The sequence below is a fragment of the Aulostomus chinensis genome, chromosome 16, assembly GCF_037954235.1.
Source record: "Aulostomus chinensis isolate RoL2024-O1b breed Wild chromosome 16, RoL_Achi_v1.0, whole genome shotgun sequence".
NCBI classification, from domain to species: domain Eukaryota; kingdom Metazoa; phylum Chordata; class Actinopteri; order Syngnathiformes; family Aulostomidae; genus Aulostomus; species Aulostomus chinensis.
This window is the reverse complement of record NC_141335.1, coordinates 21,538,458-21,550,685: the sequence shown is the minus strand read 5'-3', so window position 1 is coordinate 21,550,685 and position 12,228 is coordinate 21,538,458. Positions and strand designations below refer to the sequence as shown.

Here is a 12,228-nt window from a genome sequence, read left to right as displayed (position 1 = left end):
ACGCAGTCTTGTTTGATTCTCTGGTTCCGTGTAAAAGAGCAGCGCTGTGACTGTCTTTTCAAACTGAGTTTCCATATTGCGGTGATCATTGTGTCTCCCTTCGACTGTGACTGTTCTAGGATCAGACCTTTAGCCAGGTGCTTAGCCACTGGTTTTTCCTCAAATGCAGGCAGATGAGATGTATTTCAAGCCAGCCATCAGACCCTGTAAGCAGCAGTCTGGTATGAGGGGATCTCCACAGTATCACTGCACCCCCCGCCACCCCCCCCCCCCCTTTCAGGGCTCATTCCAGACTGACTATAATCAAAAAGTCATGATTTCAGCTTTAGTGTGATGAGAAGATGGGAGAAGAGGGAGTCAGTCATACCACCTTTTCTCTGGGTCACTAGCAATGAGCTCAGCAAAGGGCCACCAAAAAAAAAAAAAAAAACTCCAGACATCCAAACTCTTAAACTAAGGATCTTCATAGGACAACATCAGCGGAGTTGAGCAGTCTTCCCTCACTCACTAATTAACACACCGGCTAGGACCAAGAGGCAGGTGGGGAGAAACAAAGAGCAGCTTTGGGATCTGTAAGTCAGCATGACGCTGAGGGTTTGGAGAAGGGCAGAGAAGCCTGATCAAAGTCTTTTCACCACATGCCAGTTTTAATCCTGCTGGTACTTTGTCAAACACCTCAGAGTGACATAAACACCTTTTTATATGAAAGAGTAGTGGGTAGAAAGGTCATCTGACATGGTGGTGCTGATGGTAGATGGAATCTGCAGCGTGTGTGTGTGTGTGTGTGTGTGTGTGTGTAGGTGTCTGGAATGTGTGAGAGGATCTTTCACCAGAGCGTTTTGGTGGTGGGCTACTGTTCTCTTAGCAGCTAACTGTCATCAAGCAAAGGGTGCAAAGAAGGATTATAACACCAGGGGGAAAAAAAATGAAAGTAAAAATGGAAAAAAAAATGGAAGTCATCTGGTGACATTTGAGGTTAAATTACTATTACAAAAAAATTCATGTTGGGTTCACTGATTTTTTTCTCACTACAATGAGATGATTTGAGTCCTCCCACTAATCAGTCAAAATTCACAGAGAGAAAAAAAAAAACCTTTTTGTTATCAGGAGTATGATGATGTTAGCATAGTCTAAATATTAATTCTCAGTCCTGCATTTGCACTCCATTAGTTTCGTCTCAAACATATATTCTATGAACTTAGAAAAGCACGATTTCACTCACGTCATCTGTAAACATGAATCCTGTATATCATGTTTAGCTTCTCAAGTGTCGCCTCTGAACTCTGGATGCTCGCTCATGCTTGTACAACCTACTCGTTCCTGGCTGCAGTTCACCTAAAGGCCACCGGTGTCATTAATATCACTTATTTCTAGGATGTCCACAGAGACGTTCACCATTATTATGGCTTAAATATACCAGGGATGCCAGTAACATGTGCAGGTAGCCTCCATGCCTATCAGGCGGAGCAGCAGCACTCCCTACATACTGGGAGTTGGTGGTCCATTTTATTCATTGCTCTGGTTTTCCAGGGATATTCAGTGACAGCAACTTTACAGAACCGTGTAAAAAATAAACAGTGTTTAAAAATGATTAAAATGAACCCCTCAGTGCTTTAAAACGTGACTGACCCGAACGTGCGGTGTTTTTCAGCACATTAAGATAGATCGATCAATCAATGTCTATCAATGATTCGGTATCAGCTTTGATCTAGAGCAGCTGATCATGTCTGTGAAACACCAGATGTAAACAGCTGCAGGAGACAGAAAACAGTATCCTGCTTTAAGTCTCCCCTGAACACACAGCTGGGAGGCAGCTGCTCACAGCAGCACAGACAGAGCCGGTGTAGCAGGTCAAGTACCTGGCTCCGCCCCCGCTGGCGTTGCGAGGCACAGACGAGCCTCATGCAGTTCAACTGTTACTCCCACTTACTGTGGGCGATGTGGAAAATAAATGATAAGGTAACCACATCAAGTGGTTGGTGCCCTATATAGTCTCACCCATGCAAACAAGAAAACTGAATTATGTGTAACCAAAAACAGAAAAAACAAAACAAAACACATTGCTGTTTATTTTCTTAATGCAGCCTGGGGTGCGGCTCCGCTGGCGGTGGTTGGCACTCGATGAGTGGAGAGCGCCACAACATCACAGCGTGCACAGATGCTATCTGTCTGCAGTTGTGCAGCTTGGCATCCAACGAAAACAGATTGCTGGATGTAAAGGCTTTAAGCAAATCCATCAGCGGCAACTAAATGTCTGCCGCGAGGAAACAGAGCCGGGCCACAATCCAGAGGTCAACTGATGTTCTTACAACAATGTGAGAACAATTCAAGTAGCAATGGGATATTTAAAATTCCTCGATGGAGGACTTTTATTGACCTTACTAATACTAAAACCAAAAAAATGAGTTGATTGAGATCTTAGTCAGATATTAGAGTAAAATGAACATTTAGCAAAAAAGCCAAACTTGTAGCAGCCTCTTAAATGTGAAGATTTGGATTCTAATTGTTTAAAAAAAAAAAAAAAAAGCAGCAGTGGACTCCTCCTGACTCACACTGATAATGTTCAGTCAGAAGTAAACAAATGAGCTCAGACGACTGCAGTTTTCTTTCGGGAGATACGATAACCAGTTACATTGTTGTAATGCGTTGATGTGATTTCATGCAATAAATCTAGGCGGTGGCGAGATGAGGAAAGCGACCGATGCAGCATACCAGAGGGGAATAGTAATCGTTAGTGAGGTCGAGCATCGCCCAGGTGAGGGCTGCGGGAGAGAGATTGCTCAACATCCATCCAGGCTGCCACAGAATGACCTGATTGGTTGGCTCTGCCATTATTCAGCATGTAGTAATTCTTCAAGTGTGTACAGAGCCAAGTTTGGATTCTGGGTAAAATAGCACTTGCTCATCTCTCTACCTGGATTTTCCCCTGTGAAGAGAGTGGGTAGTTTACATCATTCTAGGCCTGTGTTTCTGTTGTTTAATCTGCGTCTGCATCATGCAGGAGACAAAGTGGAGGATGTTTTTGTTCCCATTTCTTTTGTTATGGTGTGAAACAGCAGCAGGGTTTAGCTGAGAAGCAGAGGTGAGGACAGAAAGAAATAAGGGGAGGGAGTGTATAAGGAGATGGGCTGTGAAAGTGTAGAGGTGTGTCTAGCCTCAGGGGCCTTCCTACTCTTGTTTATCCTTTCTTCTCAGAGTTGAAATACTATCTCTCCTTGACTGTCTGAGGCAAGAAAAGGGAAATATCAAGAAGAGGAAAGGTGGGCGGCGGCACAACATGACAGGGTGGGGGATACGAGAGGAAGACATAACACTTAATTGCGCAAGGTTAGCCTGTGTTTTTATCGTAGCTCAGTGAAATCCCCCACTCTACTAGGCAAAAACAAAAGGTCCTAAGTGTCAGCTGCGCGGAGGAAACAGCAGACTGATTTCAGCCTTCAAATCCAAGCATAGAGACCTCATTCAATGACCCAGAGGGCCAGACATGACTCCAGGCTACAACTTGTAGAGAAACAGGAGGAGGAACTGAAGGAATTCAAGGACGACCTGCGTGCGACAATGTGTGGGAGTCTGTGCCCATGACAGAATGAGCTGAGAGTGTTTTCTTTGGGATTTGAAGCTGTGTGTGAAGTGTTCCTGCAGTGATAGTACACTGAGGTCTGAAGTTTATGCACACACAGGGTTTCCAAGGCTACCAGGAACAGAGAACAATGCTGTCACGGTGACACTACGCGGAAACAGAGGTGCACACTTGATATTAAACTTGCCTTTGCAGAGGTCAAAGTGACCCCCGTGTCCCCCCTCCTGTGCTGAAGGGTCCCTGCGTTATCCACAGGCCTTTTGTAGCATCAGAGGCCCTTCAGTCAAGGATTTACGAGAGTTGATTTCACTGATTTTCACTGGGATCATTGAGAATGCACGTACAAACAAAGGCGGCGATTCAAGAATGCGCACATCTCCCAGCTGTCAGCCCGCTAAGATTATAGTAAATAGGCGTCTCAGTCACTGTGACGAGACCACCCCGTGTAACCCAATGCATAGTGACAGACAGTCACAGCAAAACTCACGCACGCACGCACGCACGCACGCACGCACGCACGCACACACACACACACACACACACACACACACACACACACACACACACACACACACACACACACACAAAAATGCATCCTGCCCCCCATCCCAGTTTAACACCTGTAGTAGACCGCACAGGCACTCCCGCTAGCTAAGCTATGTACTATTTACCATTTTTGTGACTAGAAATATCATTCGCAAGAGTGCCAAGCAGCACTCTAGCATTTCATGGGCTGTGTTCGCATGAGCTGAATAATCATGGGAGGAAAGAAAGATCATACAGCATTATATACTATTAAACGGACTATAATATTGTTTACTACAATCATTTCTGAGGCAATCTAATGTCCAACAAAATTTGTCATTGTGAGAGACCTAAGGAGCCCTAAGATTGCTGCCATGCACACAGATTGAACATTTTTGAGGTGTAGAATAGAGGAACTATTTTGATGATTCCTTTTTGTGTTCTCATTAAAAATGCCAAATCTGCGCTCGATTCTTCTTCTCAAATCTGATGATTTGGAGCTTTTGTTTTCAATCTATGATAGTAAATAGAACATCTCTGTTTCACAAACACAAAAGAAGAAGAAGAAGAAGAAGACATCAGTTTTACAGACAAAACAATAAATTAGCATTTTTGACAGATTTAGCAATAAATAGATGGTGCTTGAATCTAGATCATTTCCTAAATCGAATCTATCATTCGGCCGTATTTCATCATTAAACATTCTGCTAACAGACAAACCAGCACGGGTGATCACATCACCTATTTAGTGCAAGAAATAAGACTAGTTTTTAGTTGCAGAGGTGGTGTAGAACTGTGCCGACAGCAACAGCAACAGCATCAATCTCCATGGTGCCTTCGGACCCAACAAGTGCCCTCATACACTTTCCACTTCAACAGGCCTCATCCACCCCTCAGGCTTGTGCTTTTGCTTGACAGAGAGGGAATGTATGTGTCATCTATTCTGAAGTGATGAATGTTAAGCGGACATCACCTTCAATCGTCACTCCAGGTCTTCAAACGGCCAACCAGGAAGGATGCTGCATGTGTTTTTTAAAGGCGCGGCTCTCAAACATGATATTGCAATTAATGTCAGCTTTACGGAATGAAGAGAAAAAGAGCCTTGATTTTTCAGGCTAATATGAATATCAAATAAAAAAAATCTACCTCACAAAATAAATTTTGTAAATTGGCTTTTACTTAAATTTAACTTTTTTATCTTACATGATCAGCTGCACGGTGGTGCAGTGGTTAGCACTGTGGCCTCACAGCAAGAAGGTTCGGGGTTCGAGTCCCGGCTCGGGCACAGGGTTCGAGGCATCCAGCTACAGCACGAAGGAGCAGGAGAGATGGGGAGTGATGTGGAGTTAGCATGTTCTCCCCGTGTCTGCGTGGGTTCACTCCGGGTACTCCGGCTTCCTCCCACCATCCAAAGACATGCAATTTGGGGACTAGGCTGATTGATTCTCTAAATTGACCGTAGGTATGAATGTGAGTGTGAATGGTTGTTCGTCTCTCTATGTTGGCCCTGCGATGGACTGGCGACCTGTCCAGGGTGTACTCCGCCTCTCGCTCGTTGACGCCTGGGATAGGCTCCAGCCCCCCCGCGACCCTTAATGTGTAGGAATAGGAACATGCAGGGATAGACACTAGGCCATATTTCATACTGACAGTATGTATTTGCACAATACAATATAAATCAATTATAAAAAATGATTTATATGGATTTTATAATTGTCTTGGGAGGTTCAAACCTGCCCTTGGAAATACAGGTAGCTCATGAACACGATTCTGACACTTGGTAATTAAGATGTGTAAAACTGGTTTTAACACAATAGTTTTTGAAATACTCATGACGTTTCAAAAAAACCTTCGGCGAGGATGTAGTTGGAGCAAGTTTATTAGGATTGTGCACCAGCTTTCAAACGTATCAGTTAGTACTGACTACTGTTTTAAGATGTCACAAAATTATGACGAATGGTTAAATTATATGTAGCATGCATGCAGGGATGTATAACAACAATAAAACATCACTGGGTATGTTAGTCAAAATCCTATTTTCACTCCAACTTCCATTTATGCCTCGCTCCCAGAATACAGATGCACCTGCAACGTTTTTATTTACACATGGACTTGCAAAAAAATGTGTCACTCATCAAAGTTTAAAAAAAAAATCGACCATTTGAAACAAGTACATAAGTATATAAGCAGAGATAAATTTGGATTAATGGCAAAGTAAAGTTTTAAAAAGCTGTTTATTCAATGGGGTTATATAAAGTACTTTTGAAATAGTTTCCGTTGTAAAGCAGAAACTGCTCGTCTAAACAACATCTGCCAAATTGTGACAAGCTGGGCGGCATTCAGGAAAACAGGTGACAAGTTTTCTCACGGCATCGGTACGCTAAGTAAACAGTTACCTCCTTGCAACACCGCCTGGCACCCTCCCCAGTCTCTGCCTCCTCCCTCCTCCCTCCTCCCAGCGCAGCCTTGCTTTCTCTGCCCTGTCCATTCAACTTAGACAGCGTTTCTGCTCAGTCTAAGAACCTTACAAATTCCATTAGTGGATATAGGATTAAGCATTAAGCTTCCCTTTTTTTTTTTTTTTTTAAAGCTGTTGCCCTTAATTAACTAAACAAACACACTTCTTCTATTCCCTTTGACGTCTCAAGTGCTGCAGTATGTGCATGAGCTAATGCTAATTATTTCCTAACGCACAGAGCAAACAGGACCACTGGCCTGAGCTGCAGTGGAAGCTTGTTTTCCATGAGAAAACTTCACACGTATTTATTGTGAAAGTAATCATAGGATTTAAAATACTCGGGACTCCAACTGAGGGAGTAATGGTGCCACAGTCATACTGGGGAAAGTCTTATTATTATTATAATACTCTACAGGAAAGCTAATATATGCTAAATGTTTCTTTTTCTTATTTAATTTTCTAGCTGAATGAACTTTGTTGTGTACAATAATTCAGCAACATGCAATATGTTCAATGGTGAAGCTGGAAAAAAATGTATATCAGAAAGGAGCTTCGTATCATTTAAATCTTCAGCAGACTTAGCCCCCCCCCCCTTTTTTTAATTCAAAAAAGTTGCAAGCTTATCCGAGTTGAATCTGGTGCAATCTTCACCTCTCTATTCAAGCCATGGATTCCATGTATGATCAGCAGTCAAGTTTTGACACGAGCAGTGTTTCAGATGAGGAATGCACCACTGGGGCCTGCACAAATACTAACAGGATTCGTACCATCAGGCCCACTCTGCACGACTAATTAAAAGCAAGGGGATTTCACAAGCGACTAGGGAGGGCATACAAAGAGAGGAGAGGCGCTTCCTTTAATTTTCCTGAGAATCACCTACAGCTGCGAAATACTCCTCCAAATCTTTGCTACATGGGGGCTGCCAAAATCTCAAGTTACATTTCAGGGATCAAATCCAGCAAGAGCACATACGGTACAAAGCAAACACGTGTTAAGAAGTGAAACTTAAAAGTGCTTCAGCTCCACAAACTAAACGTGACTACGTTCAGCCACTGCAGAGTAACCATGAACACACAGGAACTGCGACAGCAATGCTAAAGCTGTCAGTCTATCAGAAGTTGACCCAGGCTGTGTTTACATTCCTGAATCTGGATGTGACAGTATCAGGTGGATGAGGGAGGGATCTGCAAGTGGGATGTCCGAAAATATACAGCAATTGACTTAATTAGCTTGCTGTGCTTGCATTTTGATTATGTTTGCTTGTTTGTTTTTCTTCTGTATATGACAAAATGCTTGATGAGCTTGTTGATCCCCTTTAGAAGTGTTTTTCTTAATCTCACCTGTAGAATTCTACTTGTGATTCTGCAAATTTATTTCTTTTTTTGTGCAAAATAAACTGTCCTATGCTCTGCTGAAAACCACTATTTCTTTTCTTTCTTTCTTTCTTTCTTTAAGAAAATGTATTTGTCAGTTTAACTAAAAATGCATAATTATCTGAGTCAGACACCCAGTCAAACATGGAGGACCAGCAGCTCCAGGCAGACATGCCACTCAAAGAGCCTGAGAACAGCTCATTCAGGGAAAGTACCCGTGTGATGTTTTTCATCCTGTCTCACAACATTAACAAGTTTAAAGCAATACATCCCCCTAAAAGAAAATTTTGCCTTTCAAGTACTCAGAAAAAGGTGTCTTGAACTTACAAAGACATTTATTTCCACCGCTGCACCATTTCTGCGTGACTCCAGAATGGAGAAAGACCCAGCCAAATGCATTTAGCTTGAAGCTAATGGCAACTAATGGCTAACAACAACAAACAACATTTGCAAGTCTCAAGTACATTGTTTGATGTAATTTGGGTCTTCTTTATCCAGCTGTATGCTAAGTAATACATGAACATATTGATTTGAGCTAAAAATAAAGACAAATTTCTTAGCGAGCTGAAGGGAAGCTACTTGTGAGGACTTGAAAGACATAATCCATTTTTGGGTGAAGTATCGTTTTAACTGGATTCAGCCGTTAGTGATACGAGTAAACAACTTCAGCCTACCACTGGTGACTGTGAGCACATGTTGGGTCCAGCGTCACGGCCTCCTCACCAACCTTCTTTCCTGGGAGGAATGAAACGATAAAACAGATAATGATGCCTCGTCATTCTTGTACACGTGACAAAAGAGATGAGGAGCAAATTAGTAGAATCAAGGGGTGTGATGATGGAGACAACATAACAGGATACACATAAATCAAGAAGCATCACTGGGTGGATTTAAGTAATACGCCTGATGTTTAATCCAGGACGGGATCAAAGTTTCTTCTTCATCTGCTCTATTAATATCTACACAAATGTTACATATGTTGCCCCTGTGTTCGATACATCCCTCTCTTAAAATGGCAAATGCTGTGACTCAAATGTCTTTGCAGGAAGCACCTGCCCAGTTTTGATTGCAGTCACTCTAATGAGGAAGGATTACAAAGAAAAAGGTCACTCAAAAGGTCACATTAGTGTTTGTTCATGTGACAGTTTCTACTATTTCATTCCTTATGTAAACTTTCCTACTGAAAGAATTTGGCATAATTTGACACCGGCCCCCCAAAAAACAATAAAAAATCTGGCCCCTAACTGCAAGGGAACAGGTTCAATGTACAATAAATGACACAGAAATTTATCACTTCAAGTTCAGACTGGCCTTGACGTGAAGACATAATCCCTAAGAATTTGGAAATTACAGCTCAATTCTGAATCTTTGACAACTTCATCTTTGCTACAAATTCTACCCATTTGCCTTAAAGTAGCACTCTGAAATCAAGAGTTGAAAACAGATTTTTAAAAAATAACATAAAATAGTAACCAATGAATCACTGCTAGGGCTGCACGGTGGTGCAGTTGTTAGCACTGTGGCCTCACAGCAAGAAGGTTCCAGGTTTGAGTCCCGGCTCAGGCGCGGAATCTGTCTGTGTGGAGTCTCCATGTTCTCCCCGTGCCTGTGTGGGTTCTCTCTGGTACTCCGGCTTCCTCCCACCGTCCAAAGACATGCAATTTGGAGACTAGGCTGATTGATTCTCTAAATTGACTGTAGGTATGAATGTGAGTGTGAATGGTTGTTCGTCTGTGTCTGTTGGCCCTGCGATGGACTGGCGACCTGTCCAGGGTGAACCCCGCCTCTCGCCCGTAGATGCTGGGATAGGCTCCAGCCCCCCACGACCCTTACTAGTAAGGAATAAGCGGAAGATGACGATGGATGGAATCACTGCTGATTTCCATGCTGCTTCCTACTATTCCATACATGCTATAGATAACATATATATGACCACGGAGAGGATTTGTCATGTAATATTATGGACAATATGATATGGCACAGCCATATTTAAGCCTGTCTCTCAGTAATATTGGTATTTTAGCCATTTACATCCAATTTGGTGAATGAGAATCACATGTGAAACCAGAAATACAAGATTACCATTTTCTGCATGGCTCCTCTTTTCTTCCACGGTAGTGCTGACGTCATGAGAATCGCAGTAAGCTCGGGTTAGTCGCCAAAGAAATGCAGAGTTCTGCCCGAACTGGAAAGTACAAGTGTTCAGTCAGGAAGTTCTGCACTGAGTTACAGGTGATTGCAAACATGCAACAGTGTACAGTAGAAAGGTGATTTACAGCCAATTGAACACACCTCCTCTCGCTGCTCTAATAGGATCTTTAGGCTTTCCCTTTTTTCTGATTCGGTTCCCTGGTGAAGACGATCGATCGACTCAAGGAGGACAGTTAACTTGTTTCTTGTCAGGTGATCCTCTTCCCTCTGTTCTGCATCACTTTTCTCATCTTCCTCAGTATCTGTCAGTGCAGTAATATACCTGAAAGCAGGAAAAAACACACACACGGGGCAAACTCTTAGCACACAAAAACTAAAAGGTGTACCTTCAGTTTGCTGTTGGATTAGCACTCTACCAAACACCCAAGTGGTTCTGGACTGTCTCCATTGTGACTTCAGCCAGACGTGCATCTTCACCTAAGCTTCAGTGAAACTGATATCAATCTGGGAACAAGTTGTGAATTCAGGGTGATGACTTTACACTTGGTGACAGTTAAAAAAAAAAAATCTATGAAGAACAAACTACCTCAACATCCTTCATAGTACAATTTTGTATAAGTGGATATTTGATGATGATCATGATGATGATGATGATGGTGTGTGTACGTGTTTGATTCTGTCAAAGTGTTTAAGGATGTAGTTGCCTACACTGTTAGACCCAAACACATTCTTTGTCCTTACATGGAAGTCAAACTCCAAACTTTGCATGATGATCTGCAGGTTTGAGTCCCGGCTCCATCACAGGATCTTTCTGTGTGGAGTCTCCATGTTCTCCCTGTGCCTGCGTGGGTTCTCTCTGGTACTCCAGCTTCCTCCCACAGTCCAAAGACATGTAAGATGGGACGAGGATAATTGGATACTCTAAACTGATCGTAGGTGTGGCTGTGAGTGTGAATGGTTGTCTGTCTCTATGTGTTGGCCCTGTGATGGACTGGTGACCTGTACAAGGTGAACCCCAACCTCACACCTGAAAGCCGCTGGGATGGACTCCAGCCCCCCCGCAACCCTTAACAGGATAAGCAGAAGAATATTGATGGATGGATGGATAGAGCATGATTGGTGCTGATTTTTACAAGTAATTTTCAGTAATAAAATGCCGTTAATATGACGTTCTCCTTAGAAATTATATCCTTGTGTATCCAATAGAGGGCACTGTGACTCCTCTCATGTCACACTCCACTGCAACCCCACAGTGTACGATACTGAAAAGCCAACAGCGCATGTGTACTACAACAGAGTAGTTTGCCTCAATAGTAAGTTTATAAGAACTAGTTTGTGAAATAAAACACAACTTAATAAGTTTCCCATTCACCATGTGGTGCCTCATTGTGTCTGTCACGCTTCACTGATATTATCAGTCGAGTATACCATGATATGTCAGCAAGCAAAAGAAACTTAGGATTACCTAGCTTAAATATTAGCTAATTTGCTAAATTAGTTAACCGAGTCAGTCACAGCACCATGAATGATGTAATGGTAATGTTACAGTGCCTCAAAGTAATGTTACGCTCACTTAGGCAGCTGCATACCAGACTAGATAAGACCAGTCGGGCTTCCAGCTCAAAATCGTTGTTGACAGGGTACATCTCTTCGTCGACATGTTTGTGGGAGTTTTGGGAGGATCTGGTGGAGGAACTGTGACTGGTTCACTTTGGTGGGTGGTTGGTTTAACTGGCTTCACCAAGTAGCGTCCATCATCTACCGCAGCACGGCAACTTCAGGAAGGATATGTACAGTGGTGAGGAGCATTGTCTGTGTGTGAGAGGCAGGGGTGGGCACGCTCGCATTCATGTAATCAGCGCAACCTTATTAATAACACCTGTAGAATAAAGAGTTGTTGGCAAAACTTGGGGGCAATTTTGGCCCCCAGAACATGGTTTTTGGAGGCATTCTTGGCTAAATTGGGGGCCAAATGGCCCGTGGCCCTCACTAATTTCCGTGTGTGTGTGTGTGTGTGTGTGTGTGCACGCAGCAGTGTTGGGCAGGAGTGGTATTACAAATGTCAATCAACTACATTTCTCAGTTGTCATTGGTCTAGTTGCTTGTTTCTCTATTGAATTGCTTTTAAGAATTTCCAGAGT

General features: G+C 42.9%; 1 protein-coding gene across 9 annotated transcripts in view; it reads right to left on the bottom strand.

Moving 5' to 3' along the window:
- Positions 1 to 12,228, bottom strand: part of rmdn2 (regulator of microtubule dynamics 2) — a 39,156-nt gene that overhangs the window by 9,966 nt on the left and 16,962 nt on the right. For all 9 annotated transcript variants that reach the window (XM_086180239.1, XM_086180232.1, XM_086180231.1 and 6 more), the window contains 3 exons: positions 10,229 to 10,409; positions 10,019 to 10,121; positions 8,611 to 8,671 (listed from right to left, as the gene is read on the bottom strand). In XM_086180239.1, coding sequence (XP_086036365.1) covers positions 8,611 to 8,671; positions 10,019 to 10,121; positions 10,229 to 10,409 — 345 coding nt within the window. The remainder of the gene's footprint in view (positions 1 to 8,610; positions 8,672 to 10,018; positions 10,122 to 10,228; positions 10,410 to 12,228) is intronic.